A 22,878-nucleotide genomic window follows, 5' to 3' on the forward strand; every position below is an offset into this window, starting at 1 on the left:
ACGGATAGGAGAAGATGAGGATGATGAACAAAACGATCAAAGTAAACTATTGTACTCTAACTCAGAATCCCAAGAACAGTACGGTGGAGCTAGAGGTCGAGGACGAGGAGGAAGAACTAACCCGTGGAGAGGAGGACGAGGCCGTGGTAGGTATAACTCGTTCCAACAACAACGGGATGCATACCGACAAGCCAATCAGCGTGATGGACAATGTGACGCATCCCATATCACGTGTTTCAAGTGCGACAAACTTGGTCATTACGCAAACGACTGTCCCGATAAGCTACTCAAGCTTCAAGAGACGACAGAAAGAAAAGAAGAATACACCGAAGGAGAAGATGAATTAATGATGCATGAGCTAGTTTATCTAAACGAAGAGAAGGTGAATCCAACCTTCTTTGACTCCGACCTAGATATGCAAAACTTGTGGTATCTCGACAATGGCGCAAGTAATCACATGAGTGGAAACCGAGCCTTCTTCCACCAACTCAATACTAAGGTAACATGCAAGGTACGCTTCGGTGATGACTCACACATCGATATTAAAGGAAAAGGCTCAATACGGTTTGTGTTCGAAGGAGGAGCAAAGAAATTCTTGAATGATGTATACTACATACCAAACTTGAAGAGTAACATTGTGTCTTTAGGCCAAGCAACTGAAGCAGGCTGCGAGGTGCGAATGAAAGACAACACATTGACGTTACTTGATCGACAAGGACATATAATGATCAAGACTGAGAGATCAAAGAATCGACTGTACAAAGTCATGCTCCAAGCCGACAACGTCCAATGCCTACAACTCAAGGCGTCAACGCAATCAACCGTTTGGCACTCTCGTCTCGGACATGTCAACACATAAACAATGAAGATGATGATAAACAAGGAACTAGTTGTTGGTATACCAAACATCACCGTAGACAAAGAGATGTGTGAGTCTTGCTTCCGTGGGAAACAAACTAGACAGCCATTCCCGCGGTTAACTTCTTACCGCGCAAGTCAACCACTCGAGATCGTTCACAGGGATATTTGTGGACCAATAACCCCTGCGACTCCGGGACAGAAACGGTATGTGTTCGTAATCATCGACGAGTACTCACGATATATGTGGACAATACTACTGAAAGAAAAGAGCGAGGCGTTTGAAAAATTCAAGAAGTTTAAATTACTTGCGGAACAAGAAATGAAAGCTTTGATCAAGACATTTCGTACGGACCGAGGAGGTGAATTTACATCCCTGGAATTCAAAAGCTACTGCAAAGACAAAGGTATAAGTAGACACTTAATGGCGCCGTATACCCCACAACAGAACGGAGTGGTCGAGAGATGCAATCGAACATTGATGGAGATGACTAGGAGCATACTAAAGCATATGGACGTACCAAATCAATATTGGGGTGAAGCTGTGCGTCATGCGACGTATTTGATAAATAGAATTGCAACTCGATCTCTGGAAAGAAAAACCCCATATGAAGCCCTACGGCTTAGAAGACCAAACCTTGGTCACCTCAGAGTATTTGGATGCGTATGTTATGCGATTACTAATGCAGAAGGCAAAAGAAAGCTTGATGACCGATCTAGGGCTCTGGTTCACCTCGGGACAGAACCTGGCTCTAAAGCATATCGTCTTCTGGATCCAAAGACCAAGAAGATTGTGGTAAATAGAGACGGGATCTTCGATGAATCCAAGAGCTGGAACTGGAATGAATAAACATTGAAGGAAGGAGACAGCTCAGGAACTCTTATATTCGAGCTCAGGGAAGTCAATAACCGTGAGAACACGAATGTCTCTGATGACCTCACAGACCAAGTCGAAGAAGGAGAAGAAAATACTGACGGCGAGGAAGAGGAAGACAATGAACAACTTCAACCTCAACTCCGAAGGTCAACAAGAGTGAGCAAAAAGCCCGCGTATCTAGAGGACTATGTCGTCCTTTCTGAAGTTGAGTGTGAAAGGTTGTTGATGGTTATCAATGATGAGCCATGGGATTTCTCAGAGGCAAAGGCACTAAAGGTTTGGGTAGATGCATGTAAGGATGAAATCCAGTCGATCAAAAAGAACAACACATGGACTCTTGTGGACTTACCCAAAGGCGCGAAACCGATTGGTCTAAAATGGATCTTCAAGGTAAAACGCAATGTAGATGGGAGTATCAACAAGTTTAAAGCGCGACTAGTGGCTAAGGGGTACGTGCAAAGGCATGGCATTGATTACGATGAGGTGTTTGCTCCAGTGGCTCGAATGGAAACAATTAGATTGGTGATTGCTTTGGCTGCTTCGAATGGATGGCAAATTCATCATCTTGACGTAAAGATTGCGTTTCTGCATGGATATTTGAAGGAAGAGGTGTTTGTTAGTCAGCCCGAAGGTTTTGAAATCGTAGGACAAGAAGGCAAAGTCTATAAACTATGGAAAGCTCTCTACGGACTTCGACAAGCTCCTAGAGCATGGATTGTTAAGCTAAATCAAATACTGATTGGCTTAAGGTTCCATAAATGCTCCAAGGAACCGTCGCTATACAGGAGAGAAGATAAGGCAAGCCTACTTGTCGTAGTAGTGTATGTAGATGATCTATTGGTCACAAGATAATCATTGGTGGCCATAGAAGAATTTAAGCGAGAGATGTCAAGTAAATTTGAGATGAGTGGCTTGGGGAAGCTAACATACTACCTAGGCATCGAGGTAACACAATATGATGGAGGTATTGAGTTAAGACAAAGTCAATATGCGCTTAAAGTACTCGAGGAAAGCGGAATGAGTGAGTGCAATCCGACGCAAGCACCAATGGAGTTCAACATAAGACTGTCTAAAGCGACTGAAGAGAAGAATATTGACGAGAAGGAGTATCGAAAGAATATAGGTTGCCTGCGGTATCTATTACATACTCGACCTGATCTATTTTTCTCGGTGGGAGTATTAAGTAGATACATGCATGAACCAAATCAGTCACATGGAGCGGCTTTGAAACAAGTTTTGAGATACCTTCGCGGAACAATCACGCTACGAGTTCGTTTTACTCACTCTCCTGAAGTCAAACTGGTTGGGTATAGCGACGCTTCACGCAATGATGATGGTAAAAGCACTACCGGTCATGTGTTTTATCTCAACGATGGTCCAGTTACATGGTGTTTCCAGAAGCAAGAGATAGTGGCATTGTCATCCTGTGAAGCGGAATTCATGGCTGCGACAGAAGCGGCCAAACAGGCAATTTGGCTACAAGAGTTACTCGGTGAGATCATTGGGAAAGTGTGCAAGAAGGTGACTATACGAGTTGACAACAAGTCTGCAATTGCACTTACAAAAAATCCGGTATTTCATGGTCGAAGCAAGCACATTCATCGAAGGTTCCACTTCATACATGAATGTGTTTAGAATGAGCAAGTTGAAGTTGAACATGTCCCGGGCAACGAGCAAAGAGCAGACATACTGACGAAGTCGCTTGGGAGAATCAAATTCGCGGAAATGAGAAGCCTCATCGGTGTTCATGATGTGAGTAAAGATGACTTCAAGCTTAAGGAGGAGAATGTTGTAATAAACTTGAAGATAGCTTAAGGAACAAGCTAACCTAATCCTAATTGAGTTGTGATATTATAAAGGATTAGGAAATATGGAAAAAATATAGTTACTAATAGGATTAGGAGTTATCTAGTCCTATATAAGGATATGCATATGTTATTGCATAATGTGTGAGTTTGAATTGTGATTTGTGATTTGAGAACTTTGTGAGTGAGAAAGATTTCTTGTTATAGCTTGATTGTGTGATTCTATACATATCATTAATAAAAATGACCAACTGATACAAGTTTTTAGCGTCGATCTCATTTTGCTTTGAAAGAAGCATGATTAGTACTAAGTGTGAAAAAGTAAAAAATAACACTTATGAACCTAATTGAGTTCTATCTAGTTCGGTTAAGAAGCAAAAGCTAGAACTAAAAATTCAAGTCTCCACCAACTAGATAAGAATCGGTACGTCTACACCAGAGATGAACCCTTAGATAAAGAGGAGCTGGAGGTACGCTCAGAGCTCAATAGGCGGAGACAGTTGACTACTCCGCCCCTGCCCATTGGCATCGATGAGTTTACTCCAAGTAGATCAAAATCCAGAGATCACACGTTGAAAGGTACCTGTATGTCCGATCCCAAGCAATTACACTAGTCCAAGGAAGCACATGAGATTCTCGGGCGAGCAGGCAGTAGGTTGGCTGATTGCAAATCAATACAAATCCCCAACTATCAGTTTCTACAGGCCCGAATAATACAAACTCTACGACTTAATAATGAGCCCAAAAGAAACCCATCCGATATAAAGTTTTCACTTAATATATAAAGTGTTGGAAGATAATACTAAAGTTGGTGATTATCCTTTGTTAAATAATAGTGATTGTCCAGCTTGGTACACGTGGGGCAACAACACCTATCCTTCTCATGTTGCAGATGTCATTTTTATAATGAGACACAATATACGTGTCTTCTTACTTCTCTACTATAAATACCTCATCTCCTTTGTATTTGTATCAATGAAAAATAATAAAAGACTCTCAATTCTCTACTCTCTCGTTGTTATACAAAACATAAACATACATATATAATATATATAGATACATCTGAGCTAGTAGCTTACAACACGTTATCAGCACGAGGCTCTGACCAACTGAGGTTTATCATTCCGAAAGTTCTTAAACCAGCAGAGGTAATGTTTAAATTTATGTATTTCAATATACTTAATTTATTTAAATTTTATTATTATTTCGGAGTGAGAGGCTGGACCTTCTCCGTTTATTTTTCGGGATGATAGGCGCTGTCTTCCCCGACTGATCGTTATGGTAGGTTATGCCTTCACGATCAGAGAAATATGTGGTTGGCTTTGCCTCCGTAAATAAAAATAAAAGGTCAAAAATGGTAGACTAAGTCTCCTCAGACCTTGAAATAAGTAAAAGTCAAAATGGTAGACCATGTCTCCTCGGACTTTGAAAAATGATCAATATGGTAGTCTAAAACTCTTCGGATCATGTGGTAGGCTAAGCCTCCAATTTTATTTATTGCTCTTTAAATTTCTGCAATTTAATTTATGCATTTATTTTATGCTTTTAATTTATGCATTTAAATTTCCATCTTTATATATTATTATTCAATGGATACGGTTATCATGTTAAATTTGACAAAACTCAAAATAAATGCCCTTGATATTACGAGAAATAATTATAAGACTTGGGCAGTGGGTGCAAAATGCACCTGAAAGAAAATGAGCTTTTAGAAATCATCGATATAAACTATATCGGATGAGAAAATGATAAAGCCATGGTATTTACACCAATTCAATTATGGTTTATAAGATGAGGTGTATCATGAGAAAAGATCTAAAAGATCTTTGATAAATAAATCCTTGAAAGAAAGGATTCACTAAATAGTCGGAGTTGATATAAATCCTAGGCGAAAACTGAAAAAAAATGAAATCATGATACTAAACCATCAAGTCGGTCCTACTAGAAAAGGACGAGGAATTGGATGCGGTAGAAGCCGCTATCATGGTCGTGGAAGAGGACGAGGAAGAAGATTCCGTCCATATGAAATAATTAGAACTTCCACGAAAAATGAAAGTGGTTGGGTGATAAAAGGCAAACAGAAAAAATTTGCTACAGATACGGCCAGAAAGAAAATTGGGTACGTAGTTGTCGTACGCCAAATATTTAGCCGATCTATATCGAGGATCAAAAAGAAAAAGAGAAAGGAAGTATATTAAACTTTGTCTCTTATGAGCCCGAACCATTTTTCATAGCCTGAATACTCATCTTGATGATTCAGATTTTCTGGTTGGTCCAGAAAATGAAAATAAATTATCGATGTGATATGAGAATTATCTTCCTGAATAAAATTTTGAGATTCAGGATGAAGATAGATGTACATGACAGATATTGGGTCATCGTACATGACTACTAAAGGTAACAAATATTTCTTCTCTCTCAAAATAAGTAAGTACAATATCTATTACTATAAAAATTATTATTGGCTCTAGAGGAGCTTATGATGAAAAGACATGCATAAGAAAAAGATGGCAAAATTATAAATAAGTGGTAAACCTGAAGTTTACTGATATATAGCCATCTCCAATAATGTTATCCACATTATTGTGAAATGTTGAAAAACTAGAAGTTTTTCACATATAGCATGTCAAGAAAATAAAGGAAACCATCATGGTGAGGAATCATCAAACAAGTTCACTATATGTGATTTCTGTAAGCAGACCCCAAATTAAGATATCACTCTAAAGGATTTGAAACATAATTCATCCCAAATGGGAAAACTGAATATATTATTGGTTCTAGAGTGAGATTCAGTACGAGATTTTAGACATGAAGTGTCATCATCTCGAGGGGGAGAATTAAAGAATCCTAGTGAGTGGAACATTGAAAAATTATGTTCACACTTGAAAAAGAACTTGATAAAGTAAATTCAAGTAAGATGATCCCCATGATCGGGTGTAATGCAGTTGTGCATGTAATAAAGACATATACAATCCATAGGGATAAAGTATATGGATAATTAGAAATATGTTCGCAAGTTTGCTAGAAGCATATGATAAGCTGATGGAATGAGATATGTGAAATGGATTACAATGAAAAGTAGGATAATCCATTTAGAAAATGCCTGCCAGACATTTTGATGAAATAATGAAATCTCATATTCCAGCTGAAAATGCTCCAATGATAAAATATGTCCTAAACGGACGATATATGAGTCTATGGCACGCTAGAGACGTGATAGACCACTTTGGTTCCAAAGAGTCTTCGAAAAGGAGCAAAAATATAAATAGAAGATGAATATCATGATGAGACCGTTGATATGGTTAATATAATAGTCAGGTACCTGGATCTTGATGATGATAAAGAGATCTCGATTAATTATATCAGTACAGAAAAAAAGATGGAACCAAAAAGAAAATAGATTGTCGACAATAAATGGAAAAGTGCTATATAAATAAGAATTATGAAACTACCTCTATGTATGAGGGTAGAGTGAATTGATTGGCCATCAATTCGATATAAAGCTCGTTAGAAAAACGAGAGATTTTTGGACCAAAAGTCCAAGGTATAGTTCTCCAGAGAATGAAATGAAAGATGACCTTGAGGTATGAAAAACGGCTTGTTCCGAGGTCACTGGAGAAAATTTAAAATAGATGCAATATATTGAAATGTCTGGCAGGACAAAACGACTTGAGTTGCATCTTGATATTTAGTAGTCCCTGGAGAGTTAAAGATGCACTCGGGAATGTATAAAACTCTGGAAGAGTTAGAACAAACCGTATATAAATTATCTCGAACCAGTAACTGGTGATATATTTACGGCACAGTTTGTCGATTGCCATTTGATGAGGATGAGTTTCTAGCGTTAGGAGGAGGAATTAGAAAAAATTCCCAAAGAGATTACATGGTGAACATAGTCGTTGTTACACCTTGACTCCCCTATGAATTAATGAGAGCTGAAAATTCAGAAAATTGTGCATTTGCATAATTTGGCAAACCAGTTACCAAATGTGTTCACAGATACGACATGATATACCCGCTGAAAATGTTTCATCAAGAGTTGATGTTCCTAAAGAACAAACTGATGGTAACAAAATAAATGAACCTAGGGTTCAGTTAAAGAGGGGGAGACTAGCGGGTTCTAGAGATAAAAAATCTCCGAAAGAAATTAGTTGAGAAAAGTTGCAAGGTTCCTGAAGAACCTGCTGAAAAATGTCTGAAAGAAGACATAAGTGGAAAGGTTCAAAGAGAACCTGATACTGAAAGATATCTGAAAGGCATAAATGGTAAGGTTCCCAAAGAACTTGATATTGAAAGATGTCTGAAAGAAGGCATAAGTGGAAAGGTTCCAGAAGAACCTGATACTGAAAAATGTCTGAAAGAAGGCATAGATGAAAAGGGTCAAGATAAACCAAATAAAGATGATCCAGATGACGAAAAGGGAACAGAAAAATATGATTTCCATCAACTACACCCTTGATGAAAAGTTATAAGATAAAAGATGTTGATGGAATGTTCTCCTTTTCTGTCCAAAGATATCGATCATGAAAATGATGATCCCGATCCAAGGTCAATTTAGGAATGTTAAAAGACATGATTGGGAGGAGTGACAGAAGGCCATTCGAATTGAATTATTCTCCCTAAATAAAAGGAATGTCTTTGGACCGATAGTCATAACGCCTGAGAATATAAATCTTGTTGGGTATAAGTGGGTATTCGTGAGAAAAGTAACACGATATAAAACCTGATTAGTTGCCCAAAGATTTTCTCAGAGACCGGGAATTGATTTTGAGGAAACGTATTCCTCGGTAATGGATGCAATTATATTTAGATTTTTGATGAGCCTAACGGCATCTAAAAATCTTGAGGTGCATCTCATGGACGTTGTGACTGTATATTTTTATGGATCGTTGAATAACGATATATATATGAAACTCCCTGAGGGATTGAAAATGCCAGGGGCATTGAAAGAAAAATCCAGGGAGATTTGTTCGGTCAGTTACAGGGATCACTATATGGATTATAAAGAAATCGTCATCTGGATTTGTGATCATTGATGTATATGTAGATGACCTGAACATAATTGGAACTCAAAAGGAGGTTGATGATGCTCGAACTCAAATGAAAGAGGAGTTCGAAATGAAAGATCTCGGAAAGACAAAGTTTTGTCTTGGGCTCCAGATAGAGCATCTCCGAGAAAGAATAATTGTGCATCAATCAATTCATACGAAAAGGTTATTGAAACGCTTTTGTATGAATAAAGCGACTCATATGAGTACTCCAATGGTAAATAGATCTCTCGATGTTAAAAGAGATGGTTAAAAGATCCTGGTAAGATCTTATATAAATAAGTACTTTGGAGATGCTAATGGTAATAAAGCATATATGAGCTTATATATCTTGCGAGTTGTATTTGATTAAATATACTCTTAGACACTAATGTCTTTGCGAGATACAGCTCATTTCCTATTTATGGAAATTAGAACGGCGTCGAGAACAAATATGTTCTCTCCAAGGTACGTATTGATTTAGGAGTAATTTATCCTAGAAACCCCGAGTTTGGTATGTTTTGCAGATACATGATATTTATAAAGTCGAACACAAACCAGCTATGTTTCTACAATTGGTGGAACCGCGATCTCTTGGCGGTCCCAGAAACAAACTCTGGTTGCGGCATCTTCGATTCATGCATAAACTATTGCGCTTCACGAAGCATGTCGAGAATGTGTGTGGCTTCGGTCAATGAGACCACATACAAGAATCAAGAGGAATAGTTATTGAGAAAGATCCGACGAAAATATTTGAAGATAATTCGGCTTGTGTCGCTCAACTCAAAGAAGACTACATTAAGAGTGACAGGACAAAGCACATCCCTCCAAGATTTTTCTCGTACATAAGGGAGCTCGAGAAAAATAAATAAATGGACATCAAGTATGTACGGTCATGCGACAATCCGGCTGACTTGTTCACAAAAGCCCTTCCCACTACAACATTTCGAAAACACGTTTATGTTATCGGAATGCGGCATTTGCGTGACATCTGACGAGAAAGCTATGTCCACTATTTTTAGGGGGAGATTACGGCAGTGTACTCTTTTTTCCTAGTCATGGTTTTTGTCCCAATGGTTTTTTCCATGACAAGGTTTTTAACGAGACACTACGTAATACAGAAAGGATAATCAAGAGGGAGTGTTGGAAGATAATACTAAAGTTGGTGATTATCCTTTGTTAAATAATAGTGATTGTCCAGCTTGGTACACGTTGGGCAACAACACCTATCCTTCTTATGTTGCAGATGTCATTTTTATAATGAGACACAGTATACGTGTCTTCTTACTTCTCTATTATAAATATCTTATCCCCTTTGTATTTGTATCAATGAAAAATAATAAAAGACTCTCAATTCTCTACTCTCTCGTTGTTATACAAAACATAAACATACATATATAATATATATAGATACATCTGAGCTAGTAGTTTACAACATAAATGACCTTTTGAAAGGCGATTGTACAATTATTCTTCTTTTACATGACAATAAAAATGGAAGAAATGCCAATTATCTCCTTATCATGGGTGTTTTTCAAAACCAACCCACTTTTTCAAGTCAAATCCAAAATCAACCCCTTTTTTTGGTCCATACTATTCATTAATAAAATTTCCATATTATCCCTATGTTTTTGAATTATTCATAAAATTGCCATTTTTATTTAATTTTTTATTAATTTCAAAATTAATAAAAAATATTTCTTCTTATTTACAAAAATACCATCATCATCAATTTTCCAACCACCATGAACCACCATTTTTGAGCTTTAAAGCTCTAAAATTCAATTTTCAACCACTTTTTTTTTCTCATTCTAACCCAAAAAACTTCATTTCCTCTCATCTCCTCTACATTTCCATCTAAAAAACTCTCATAACTTTCAATTTCACAATCACAAACTTCATATTTTCGAGTTTCTTCTTTAGTGAATCGTCAAAGATGCTTCTTTTTGCTCATATTCGGAGTTTGGACGGTTGAAAAGGTTGAAAACGAGCTTTACACAGGAAAAAGGTAATTATTTACATGCTTTTCGTTCTTTTTCAGATCTGTGTCGCGACGGTAGACTGTTTTGTATGTCTACGCCTCCGTGTAGACTTACGATACAGTCTATTTGTCAACGCACGGGTTAGTTTTGCAATTGACCAAACAAATTTTTTTTCTAACGCAGACTTCCCCAGTAGTCTTCGTCTTTACCTTTGACAACAAAAATAAAACTTTCGGTAGACTTACTCAGACGTCTAACTAAAAGAGGTTAGTTTTTCATTTGACCGAACTTTTGACTTTTCAAAATAGACTTCAACGGAAGTCTACAAACTGTAGACTGCCAACGAAGTCTATAAAAGGTCAGTATTGCATTTGACCAAAACTTTGACTTCGTTGAATAGGTTAGTTTTGTGTTTGACCAAAAAGTTTAAAAAGCAATCAAAAATTTATTAAATTGTAGACTTCATATGTAGTCTTCTTATCTTAGAAAAAAAATGTAGACTGCGTATAAAGTCTATCTTTTTATTTTGGTCAATTGCAAAACCAACCCGTCGGATTTGAGAGTAGACTTCACAAGAGGTCTACACACACGTAGACATTCATTTCAATCTACTGATTGGAAGTCAAACTTGGTCAATTGCAAAACTAACCTCTTTCAAAAAAATTCAAACATGTAGACTGCATATGAAGTCTAGTTCTAAAAGTCAAATCTTGGATGAATTCTGGTCAATTGCAAAAACTAACATTTTTAAATTGTAGACTGAAATGAAAGTCTACATGTACAAAATCACAACTTTTTTTCAACTATAGAAAGCAACTCGTAAAATGGCCAATTGCAAAAACCAACCCAAAGCGTAGACCTATTTGACAGTCTACGTCTGTAAACTGAAAAGAACGTCTACATCTTCAGAGACTGAATATTAAGTCTGCATAGAAAAATCTATAAAAATGTGAATTTGTGTATTATTCATTAAGTTTTTTCTAGTTTTATTCGTTTGAAAGTGTGTGTTAGTTAATCCTAATGGGTTTGAATGATTTTGAAAATAATTTTTTTTATAATGGTTCAGGTATAATTCATTTGATTTGACAATGTTGTTTAGCTAATAATTGTAGACGTATTTGTAAGTCTTCGTTTATAGTTTTATGAAACATGAAATATTTCTTTGCTGATTATGTAAACCTGTATTTTTTTTCAGGAAATGGCTCAGATACCTGTTGTATACGGAGAATGGGTGGTGAAAGGCTCTTTGTGGGAGTTTGTGGTCAATAATCGGAAAGGAGGGAGAATGTTTCTTGTGCCGGATGATTGTACACATGGTGAACTTCATGAAATGGCACAAGAAGATTATGGCCTGAACAAGAAAATCGAGAAGGTGGAACTAACATATTCCTTACCAGACGTCATTTTACAGCAAATGGCTCCGGATACTCCTCCTATGCATGTCACGAGTGATAGACAAGTGCGGAACTTGATCGAGTTGGCTAAGACACACTTTGTACGCCTTTGTGTATCAAGCCAGAGCCAAGTAGAAGCTGGAGTTGATGATGATGCGGATGTGTCTGATGGTGATGATAAAATTTTTGCTGATGAAGATACTCGTCAAGATACTGATTCAGAGTGGGATGAAGATAGTAACGATGCTGATGATGTTCAAGCAACTGCTGATGATGTTCAAGCAACTGTTGCTGTTGATGTTGACGATGGTGTAAACTATAGTGATTACGGGAAAGTGAAAGATGAGGATTCTGACGAGGATGCAAATGAAATGCTTTATGATGGCTATAAAGCACAGTTCTCTGGTGGTGAAGGAAGATCGTTGTCCTTAAAGGACAATATATATGTCGGTCAGAGTTTTGCTAGTAAGGCTGAGCTTGTTTCAAAGCTGAAGTCGGTGGCTGTGGAATATAAATTTACATTCTGAGCATATAAGACAACGAAAACTCTGTATGTGGCTAAGTGTCGTGTTCAAGGATGTGGTTGGAAGCTTAGAGCGAGTGTGAAGCATGGGTCAAAGACATTTTGGGTGACAAAATATTCAAAAACTCATACATGTTCAGTGGCGGATTGAATGGCTCAACGGAAACATTTTACTCCGAAATATGTTGCAAGACTATTTATAGAACGGGTTGGGATTATAGATGGGCTTACATCGAAGCATATCAAAGACGCGATGAGGAACATGTTTGGGATGAAGCTAGATTACAACACTTCGTATAGAGCTTTGTTATCTGCGCAAGAGTTGGTGAGAGGAACAGCAGAAGATGGATATGAGAATCTTCCTTCTTATTTGCGTCAGATCGAGATATCGAATCCGGGAACTGTCACATATCTTGTGAAAGATGGTGAAAACAGATTTAAGTATCTATTCCTATCTTTTGTAGCTTCGATAGATGGTTTTAACTATCTTAGGAGGGTTATTGTGGTGGATGGGACTCATCTATGTGGAAAGTATGAAGGAGTTATGCTAGTTGCTGCTGCCCAAGATGGTAATTTTCAGATTTTTCCATTGGCTTTTGCGATTGTGGATGCGGAGAATGATGAGTCGTGGGAATGGTTTTTTACCCAATTGCGGAGATGTGTTTCAGATCAGTATGCTTTGGTGATAGTTTCTGACAGGCACGGTTCCATTAAGAAGGCGTGTGAGAAGGTTTTCCCTTGGGCAAGGCGAGGAATATGCTATTATCATCTACAACAGAACATAGTCCAAAAGTTCAAGGGAAAGCACATGTTGTACTTGGTCAAAGGCGCTGCTTATGCACATACACTTTTCAATTTTAACCGCTACATGGATGAGATACGGAGTATAAACCCAAACCTTGCAACATATTTGGAGAATGCTGACGTCTCTTTATGGTCACGAGTTCACTTTCAAGTTGACATATACAACATAAAGACTAGCAACATCGCATAATCCATCAACTCCGCACTTAAGCCAGCCAAAGGATTCCCAATCTCATTCCTTCTTGAATTTATACGCGAGAAGCTAGGAAGGTGGTTCTTTATAAGGAGAGAAGATGGTTTGAGTCTCACTTCACATCATAGTCGGGGAATCGAAAACTTGTTGGCTATTCGTGAAGAGTATGCAGATATGATGAATGTGGAGCGTATTGATGGTTGGCGATTTGTTGTGAAAGGAGGACATCGAGATTGTGTTGTTGACTTGGAACTTCGGAGGTGTCAATGTGGTGTGTTTGATATTGAGAAAATACCTTGTTCACATGCCATTGCAGCTGCAAAGGATGCAAATATTCATGTTACTACGTTTGTATGCCCATCCTATTCAAAGAATTATCTTTATGCAGCATACGCGGCAAATATATATCCCAAAAGTGACGTTTTGGAAGCTCCCAACACTGATGACACATCACCTGCCAATGAAGAAGAAGCTCCCAACACTGATGACACAACACCTGCTAATGAAGAAGGAGCTGATAAGGCACGTAAATGTCTTCCTCAAGAGGTCAAGCGTGGAAGGGGTAGGCAAAAGAAGTCAAGGTGGCAGTCTTGGCTAGAAATTTCCAGGATGAGGGGAAACCAACCACGAAAACTGCACAAGGATTATAGTTGCTCCCAGTGCAAACAACCGGGTCACACTCGTCCTAACTGTCCAGGTTAAACCGGTGTTGTCTGTCTTATTGCTTTAGATGTTGTCTTACGTCTTGTGTGGAACTTATTAGTTGTATTGTTGCTTTGGATGTTGTCTTATTGCTTTGGATGTTGTCTTATGTCTTATGTGTGGAACTTATCAGTTGTCTTATTGCTTTGGATGTTGTCTTATGTCTTATGTCTTAATGTGTTAGTCTTCTGTTACAGAACGCAGACTTCTTTTGTAGTCTTCTTTTCCAGAACGCAGACTTCTTTTATAGTCTTCTTTTACTTACCGCAGACTTCTTTTGTAGTCTTTTTAAAAAGAAGACTAATACGTAAGTCTCTGAGTTGTCTCGAAGTTGTATTTTTGGTCGAATATGAGCTAAAAAAGACTAATATACTGATAAAAAGATGATGCCTAGATAGTAGTCGAGTAGCAGACTTCTGTAAAAGTCTTCTGTAAAAGAAGACTAATACTTAAGTCTGCTGCAAGCAAATTACATAAGTTTGTTACAACCAGAAGTGTGCTACATCAGCCTGTTACTCACAACACAATACAATAGTCTGGTACAAAAGCCTACTACATCAATCTACATATATCCGATGAGGAAAGTCACCAAAAAACTTCATACTTTCCCTCAATTCTACCCAAAGAAGTGGATTAACCTTAGTCATAGAGACCGAGATGCTTATAATCATGTTTCTCTGTGCCGTTTATCCTGGTCTCATCAAATATCTCACTCGCCATCTGAGACCTGATTGTCTTGATCTTCTTATCACACAGCTCATGAGGTGGGAATGACATGCCAAGTGCATGACATTCTATATACTTCAAGCAATACACTCCACAGTCACCACTTTGTTTGTTTTGTGGCACCCCAGATTCACGCTCATGTGTGAAATCAACTGTGTACAACTCCCTCTCCGCACCGGTAGATAACATACGCAGCATGTACGGCAGCATGTGTGCAATAGGCTTCACGGCCTTAGCAATTTCTGCATCCGTAGCGTAAGCAAGATCACTATCCCAAATCACTATGCGTCTCCTTGGGATTGATATCCAGTAAGCTATCCAATGATCGTTCTTGACCAATAATGGCGCATATATATCATTAATCTCTAGTGCCCATGTCTTATTTGATATGCTATACTCTGATTCCTTGCCTGTGTAGTAGTCTAAGGCGCCAGGAGGGAGTAGTTTACCTGAGCCGTCAGGATTGGCAGGAGAGGCCAGAAACTCTGAGTACTTTGCTGTCCACATTTGAGTAAATACAGCATCCAACATGCAAAATCTGTCGGACCTAAACCATTCAGGGTGCTTTGTGTATCGGAGCCTTAAGAGATTAATGCCAGCATCCATGTGCTGCATTTACAACATTAGAGACTTCTACATCAGAGACATCTACATGCGAGAGAAGTCTACATGAGAGAGAAGTCTACATACCGTGTCAATCAACCATTTTGTAGGAGTTAGTAGTGTGTAGAACCAATGACTTGAAGAACCTTTGACCTTCTGTCGCCATTTGCTGTCAATAATCAAATTAAATAAATAAAACACTACAAAGTCTTTATATAAAGAGCAATTAATTTAGGAAATAGATGACTTACGGGTCAAGTTTCACCCAATCAAGAAGAGCAGAGAGCTTTTGGCAATCATGATTAGCAAATGGGTTATATCCCTGGCCTTGCTTCGGCTGGTTAGGTATAATAACCTTTGCCGTGCTGTTTCCATCAAAAGGAGACTGCTGAGTTGCAGCAAGCCTACGTTGCCGCTCACTCTTAGCACGGGCCACAATGCGAGCAGCTCTCACTTTACAAACTTGTTTCAGTTTTTTCACAGAACCATAATCAATGCATGATTGTTCTTTATCTACTACAACAACACTTATGCCTCCATTCTCATTTTCACTCTCACTCTGCATTTGTTTTCAGTAGAAAGAACACATTAATAACAGCCACAAATATTATACAAACCAAAAGAGAACATTCCAATGCACACGTTTTTCCACAGTTCCAAATCCAAATGCAAAATGCAAACAAGTTATTTCTTTTTCACTGATTTTTTTCCTCTTTTCAGATTGAGTGGTTTGGGAGATGTTTTGGTACTAACCACAGTGGCTTGGGTGTCTCTCTAGCTTTGGATCTTGTTGTCATTCCTTTGGGAGCTGTTTCCGCAGCTTTGCTTTCCTCGGCTCTGCTTTCCTCACCTTTGCTTTCATCGCTTTCATCACCTTTGCTTTCTTCAGCGCTGTCCTTCTTAGCTTTGTCTCCATCAGATTTGTTTGCCTCAGGTACATCAGTAGATGAATCAGCTTTGGTGTGGTCTTCCTTCCAACCTTCACGCACCATCTTCTCCCACCTGAGTTGTAAGGCCCTCAATCATGCGGGATTGTGTCTTCAGAGTGTTCTCGCATCTGCTCAGCCCCTCAACCATATTAGAAGTCAGGCCAGTTAGCCAACGAACTATTTCTCCTTTCATGGTCTCCACATCCAGTCCAGGGGACTCACGAGCCTTCTTGCGTGATTCTGCATCAGACTGTGTGCGAGAAGGGGACACTGTCTTCAAGCTTCGCATCATCTGACCAGCTTCTGTCTTCATCGGATGGATCTCCACCTTCACATTTGTCCACAGTTTTGTTCCGACAAGAGGCCAGTGACTTTGTTCCCATGCCCAGCCTGAAGAAAACACTGCCTTCACTATGTTATCAGCCTTCTCATCTTCCAGCTCACCATCCCAGCGAGGGAACATTTCAGAGTAATCCTTCATAGTAAAGTTCTTAGTCCTAGTCTGCAGAAGATAAAACTATTAAGTTAGTATAAAACCACTTTATATCAAATTAATGCATATATAAACATAAGAAGCATACCTGTTTCAGCATATTCTCCTGGAGCCTTCTCTTGCCTTTGCCACCTAAGAAGGCAAGTAGAGGTGGGGTCGGAGAACCTTCTATAGGGTGACCAAACCCAGCTCCGAATTCAAGGAGACAACAGTAGACCCAAACTTGAAGAACCTGAACAAAGCCTTCAATAGCATACGTCTTTGTCAAGTCCTTCGACTCCATCAAGAATTTAAAGGCTACTCCTCCCCACGGATAATCTTCAAAAGCATCTAGATCCATCACTAACCTAGTCAGGCTAGCCCATGTGGGTGACGAGGTTCTTGCTGCTTCGATGAAGCCAGCGTAGATGGCTAGATACACTAAACGCAGCCGATCATCTCGAGACCATGTTCTTCACATCTGACACGCTGTAGTTAATTCATCAATACTTGGCCCCCGGTCGAAATTCACTCCCATCTGCGCCCAAAATGCTTTCATGTCAGTCGTTACCTCAACCAACGGATTCTCGAGATTCTTCACATACTCGCAGTTCAGGCCAGTTATCTCTTCAAATTCATGCAGAGAAAACCTCAATGGTTCAACACCTACGAGACTCCACAACTCAAACTTCTTCTTGCAGTCAAGCTGAAAACACAGTATATAGTGCACCAGCCTTGAAGCCCATCCAAACTTCATTTCGTGGAACTTTAAGAACACTCTTACTCTCGAGTTCTTGAGCTCCTCTCATTCATCTGCCTCGAGTGCTTCTTTAAGAGCAGGGAAGAGCTTGCTGTCATCGCTGTAGTAGGCAATGCTTTTATTCGGAAAAGGTTCTTGGCCTACACTATACATCCTCTGTGGGAAATCAAGTTTATCCATTTTGAAACCTGCAACAAAAAAAGCACAAACAAAAAATTACACAAGAGAAGTCTACAAACGAATAAAAGAAGTCTACACGAGAAGTCTACAATTCAAAATGAAGTCTATACGAGAATTCTACCATTCAAAATGAATTCTATACGAGAAGTCTACAATTCAAAATGAAGTCTACACGAGAAGTCTACAATGCAAAATGAAGTCTACCCGAGAAGTCTATAAATCAAAATGAAGTCTACACGAGAATTCTACCATTCAAACTAAATTAATAACCCAAACTCTATCATAAATCGAGAATACGAAACCATCTAACCAAATTAAATTTGTCATCCTTCAACGAAAGCCAAAAACAGTATACAACAATTCAAAAAAGATGTCTACATATCAACAATGATGTCTACCTTAAAGTAGACTGACTGGAAGCAGAAAATGGATTAGAGAAGAAACTAATAGGTTAGTTAACAAACTAAGAGAGAGGTTACAGGAATATAAGTCAACTAGTTAGGTTATTAGTTAAACGAGAGAAGACATAGAGAGATGAAGTACCGTTCGTTCCCTGGAAAGATGAAACACAGTTTGTTCGCTCGCTAGAGTAGAAGCCGTGAGACTGACAGGAAGCAGAGATTTGGACGATAAGCACCGTTCGCTAGAAGTCGCCGGCTCAGATCTGAAAAAGAAAAAGGTAAAGGTGGTTACTTTTAGCAACGGAGCGGACGAAGCCGAAGACAAGCCAAAGAAATTTAACTTACCAGAGCGACGGAGTGCACAACGACTAGTTTAAGCGGCGGAAACGGTGTGGCTAGAGTTCGCCGGAAATCTCCCCGAAAATCGCATGAGAGAGAGAACGGCGGGGATTAGGATTTTTTTACCCCAAAAAGCTTAACAAATCGTATTTATATTCTCGGTAACTTTTCTGGTTAGGTTAAAAGAGGTTTGGTTTAAATTCGATTTGGTTAATATTATATTGGTTAAATCCGGTTAGGTTAAATTTGATGTGTGAACTTCTTTGTAAGTCTACAACGATTTTTTTCTTTCCCTTTATTATTTGCGAAAAAAAAAAAAACTTACTAAATTTTTTTATTTATTTTTAATATTTATAATATATGATTTAACATTCTTATTCATAAATATGTAAATTTAATTTAAAATAGATTTTATGTAAACACCAATAAAATAGAATGAAAATGACGTCTCGAGCTAAATAGACTTTTTTGTAGGTTTACGAAATCCTAAACCACAAATCTCAAACCCTAAATGTTTTGCTTGATAATCAAAAAGTCTAAATTATACAAAATATAAACTACTAAACATTAATATGCAGATTTAAGTTAATAAAACAATACAAACAAAATCTAAAATCTAACCCTATGAAATCAACCACTAAAAGACATAACATGTTAGAACATTTTTGTTTCTAAACTATGAACATTGTCTACCACATGATAACCAAATTAGTATATATTCTTGAAAATTGTTCAATTATATGAAATTTTTATCTATTTAGTTCATATTATCCATTATATTGATGATTAGTTAAAAATATCACTATAATTATTTTTATACATTTTCAAAATTAAATTTTTAGATCAAATTAGAGTGTAGACTACAAACTAAGTCTGTAAGGTAGACTTTTTAGAAAGTCTAAACATTTGTAGACTTCGTTTTTTACGTGTAGACTTCCAAATGATAGAAACGTAAAATATATTTCTGTTTTTTTTGTTTGGTCATAAGGATTAAATAGTACTTTCACTATCCCTTTAGGTTGGTTTTGCATTTGACTGAAAGTGGGGTACACTTTTAGGTTTTACGTTTTAGTAAATGTCCCCCTTATCATTGCCATGTTGGATGTTTTCTCTTGCTATTTACGTTTTCCGTTTACTCATGTTCCTGCCATTTTTGCACGTTCCAAACTAGGGAATGATAACCCATTTGCCATTCAAACAATCACGTAACTATGGCCTAATATAGGAATTGAGCTTATTAATTAAATGAAGACATTATCTCCCTATCTGTAATAACCCATTATTTTTTTATCTTGAATCAGCCTGAGACTAGACATGTTATTCATGTTCATTGTTTTTGATATTGACCTAAACACTTTCTTATTTTTTGCAAGACAAGATTAGTTACATGTGACTCACATTTAACCTAGAATACACACAACAATAGACAATGACATATGACTCAACGAAAGTAGAACAAGATTTTCAAATTAAGACAATACTATGAACTAGAAATATTGCACACAAGAACACTATGAACTAGAAGGATTTCACAAAACATAGAGAAAGATTAAGAAGTAACAAAAGTCAAAAAGTGTATGGGGGAGAAAAGGCTGATTAATCTGAAGAGCAAATGCTTTGTCATTAAATGAAAGTTTTGTATAATTGCTATTAGCTTGCCATTGACTACAATTTGAAGTCGTGCCGCTAAACTGTTGTTTCGTATCATAGCCATTAGCTTCTCAATTCTTAAGGATATCGCTCGTATTTCAAAATAATGGAACTATTTCTACAAATTCCTTTTGCACGGACTACTGACTCCACAATGTCCCTTCAAAATGAGGTATTTCAGACAATTCTTTCATTAAATATCATATGTGTATTGTTTTTTGTTCTTTTTTTAGCTTTTCGTGGGCAATAATAATTTGCATGTTTAATTCATTTTGTCTAATCTTATTTGATTCACCTTATTTCTCGACCTCATATGCCTTTTCGTCCACATATTTGATAGGTTTATATATATCTTTAATTTTAGCCATTACTTTTTAAATATTTAATAAAATATTATAACATTTTTACCAACAACTATAGATAAATTCCACTTTAATATCTATAAAATCATATTTTTGAACAAATATTTTAGATAAAAGAAGATGAGTTATCTCATATTTATGCTAGCTACTGCGATGTGTTTTGGTTTGAATGAAGGTATTGTGTGTAATATTGATAATCACCATCTCCCACAATGTCAAGTAGCAGGATGCCTGATGAATACTATAGAAATTCAAAATAAACTAAATCCAGGTAGTATTCTCAAAGTTAATTTCTCATCTAACAAAACGAAAGTTGATGGTCTTCACGAGGTAAAAGTCAATGATAAATATCAAATTTTTCTTAGAGAGAGAGGGTTAGGAAGCAGAATTGTATGGCGTTGTCTCTTACGACAAGGGGATAAAATGGAAAATTCTCAAACAATATGGCGTGCAGACAGGAGGTCTCGATGTGGTAAAAAATGTTCATGGATTGCTAGAGTTAATGGAATTTACTTAGAAAAAAATAGTAAAACAGAGGGGCTCCAACATCATTGGATCGTTAGTAAACAATGAGTTTTATCTTCTTAAAAGCTATTTACATATGAAATCAATCATTATTTTAATTTAGGATATTAATATACAAATAAATGTATAAAAATTTCAATTTATAATTTTCTCGGTCTAGAATGAGAATGACCAATACCTTCAGGTGTTAAAAATGTTTGTTTTACAACAGATCCATGTAAAACATTTATTCGTATTATTTTTACCGTATGAGAAAATGAAATTAATTCATGGTTATTGTTACCACTACAATTATATGTAATGCGGATAAAGAAAAGATGTAGCGAGAAAAGTTATTGTTGGGATTAAAATATATCATAACGACACCAACCGCTAAAATTGCTTTAACAAGACGAAATATGTCGTAAAGATGACCGAGCCGGAAATTTTAGAGAATCAATCCACATATGTCAATGTAACGACGATACATTAAACTGGGTCTTCTATAACCTTTTCCAGAGAGTCAATATGAGTCTGTAAAATTGATGACAAAAAAAAAAAAAAAAAAAAAAAATAACCTTTTCCAGAAAATTTAGTGAAACTGTGCAAAACAACTCTCATAAAATAAATAAAAACTGTTTTTTTTTTCACATAACAGCTTTCGTAAAATAGATTTTGACAGCGTCTTACAAAACAACTTTTGTATAAAAAGAATCTACACAGTTTTGACGAAACAACTTTGATAAAACTAATTTTGATAACATTTTAAGAAAAAAAATTTGTAAATAAATTAAACACTTTTATACGAAACAATTTTTACAAAATCAAACATAATTCAACATTTCACGAAATATTCTTCGGAAAATAATTACCACCACACAATCCTCCATACCACTCCCTTCTCTCTCTCATCTCCCCCTCTTCTTCTCCTCGTTACTTCTTTCTTTCTCTTCCTTCCCTTTTACTCTTTCTTCTTCACCCTTCTTCCTCCACTTCCTTCTCTCTCTCTTCCTCCCATTATCCTTGCCAATTCCATCTCTCTTCTGTCCCCTTATCCTCGTCATTTCCCTCTCTTTTCCCATCCTCACTCTCTCTCCTCACTGTCCTCGCTGATTCCCTCTCTCTCTATCTAAAGCCCACTCTTCAATTCTCGTTGTTGACTGAATCGTCTGAGAGTTGGAATCAAGTGGTTCATGGATTCATGTTAGGAAATCCTTGGTTTTAATCCGAATAGCCAATGGTTGAGTCAAAACAGCTAATCGCAAACTATTGTTGAGTGTTTGATAAACAAAATGATTTCTCGTCATTTCGTAAACCAAGTAAATTTGTGCTATTAATCGTGGTTCTTTTTCATTTAATTCTTTGAGTCATTTTGATTTTTTCACTTAATCAGTTTTACCGAGTCAAAATTTGTTGCTTATTAGGAAATTATTTTTTGATGATCTTAACCACTCTTGTGCTTTAAGATATCTAATTCATTGACCATCATCAATGAATGGCAAGCACATAAACAAACTGGAACACTGATTTTGGATCTCTTCTTCTCCAAATAATTTTTGCATGTCTAGGTTACATTAGAAAGATTTAAACTCCATTTTATTGGGACCTAATTTTGATTGATTTTTTTTTTTTGTTATAGAAATTAGATCAGGGAAACCTATTATTCAGTACTTCTTTTTTTCTTACCACTTGTTGATCCGGAATGGCTAACTCATATTTAGCTAATACCCACCTTGAACCCTTACCTTTGTTCCACCTTCATGCACTATGTTTTGCAGTTTCATATT

The 22,878-nt window shown here is 37.1% G+C and overlaps 4 protein-coding genes across 4 annotated transcripts; 3 read left to right on the forward strand and 1 right to left on the reverse strand.

The window, feature by feature from the left end:
- The first annotated feature begins 2,620 nt into the window (after positions 1-2,620).
- LOC106369611 (uncharacterized mitochondrial protein AtMg00810-like) lies at positions 2,621-3,550 on the forward strand. Its single transcript, XM_013809741.1, has 2 exons — positions 2,621-3,256; positions 3,371-3,550. The coding sequence occupies exons 1-2, from the start codon at positions 2,621-2,623 to the stop codon at positions 3,548-3,550; spliced, it is 816 nt and encodes a 271-aa protein (XP_013665195.1).
- A 9,169-nt stretch (positions 3,551-12,719) lies between these two features.
- Positions 12,720-13,460, forward strand: LOC111211701. The gene has a single exon (XM_022712965.1). The coding sequence runs from the start codon at positions 12,720-12,722 to the stop codon at positions 13,458-13,460; it is 741 nt and encodes a 246-aa protein (XP_022568686.1).
- Positions 13,461-13,637: 177 nt separating this feature from the next.
- On the forward strand, positions 13,638-14,165 carry LOC111211700. The gene has a single exon (XM_022712964.1). It carries the CDS (start codon positions 13,638-13,640, stop codon positions 14,163-14,165), a length of 528 nt encoding a protein of 175 aa, XP_022568685.1.
- Positions 14,166-16,512: 2,347 nt separating this feature from the next.
- Positions 16,513-17,652, reverse strand: LOC111211699. Its single transcript, XM_022712963.1, has 4 exons — positions 17,406-17,652; positions 17,005-17,336; positions 16,602-16,925; positions 16,513-16,551 (listed from the first exon to the last, which is right to left on the reverse strand). Exons 1-4 carry the CDS (start codon positions 17,650-17,652, stop codon positions 16,513-16,515), a joined length of 942 nt encoding a protein of 313 aa, XP_022568684.1.
- Positions 17,653-22,878: the final 5,226 nt, after the last annotated feature.

This window comes from Brassica napus, chromosome C4, assembly GCF_020379485.1.
Source record: "Brassica napus cultivar Da-Ae chromosome C4, Da-Ae, whole genome shotgun sequence".
NCBI lineage: Eukaryota > Viridiplantae > Streptophyta > Magnoliopsida > Brassicales > Brassicaceae > Brassica > Brassica napus.

Coding starts and splice junctions, on each gene's coding strand:
- LOC106369611 (XM_013809741.1), top strand. CDS start 2,621: ATGTCAAGTAAATTTGAGATGAGTGGCTTGGGGAAGCTAACATACTAC. Junction 3,257..3,370: donor TTGGGAAAGTGTGCAAGAAG/GTGACTATACGA, acceptor GAATGTGTTTAG/AATGAGCAAGTTGAAGTTGA.
- LOC111211701 (XM_022712965.1), top strand. CDS start 12,720: ATGAGGAACATGTTTGGGATGAAGCTAGATTACAACACTTCGTATAGA.
- LOC111211700 (XM_022712964.1), top strand. CDS start 13,638: ATGATGAATGTGGAGCGTATTGATGGTTGGCGATTTGTTGTGAAAGGA.
- LOC111211699 (XM_022712963.1), bottom strand. CDS start 17,652: ATGAAGTTTGGATGGGCTTCAAGGCTGGTGCACTATATACTGTGTTTT. Junction 16,926..17,004: donor AGGAGAATATGCTGAAACAG/GTATGCTTCTTA, acceptor TATCTTCTGCAG/ACTAGGACTAAGAACTTTAC. Junction 16,552..16,601: donor AGACCATGAAAGGAGAAATA/GTTCGTTGGCTA, acceptor GGGGCTGAGCAG/ATGCGAGAACACTCTGAAGA.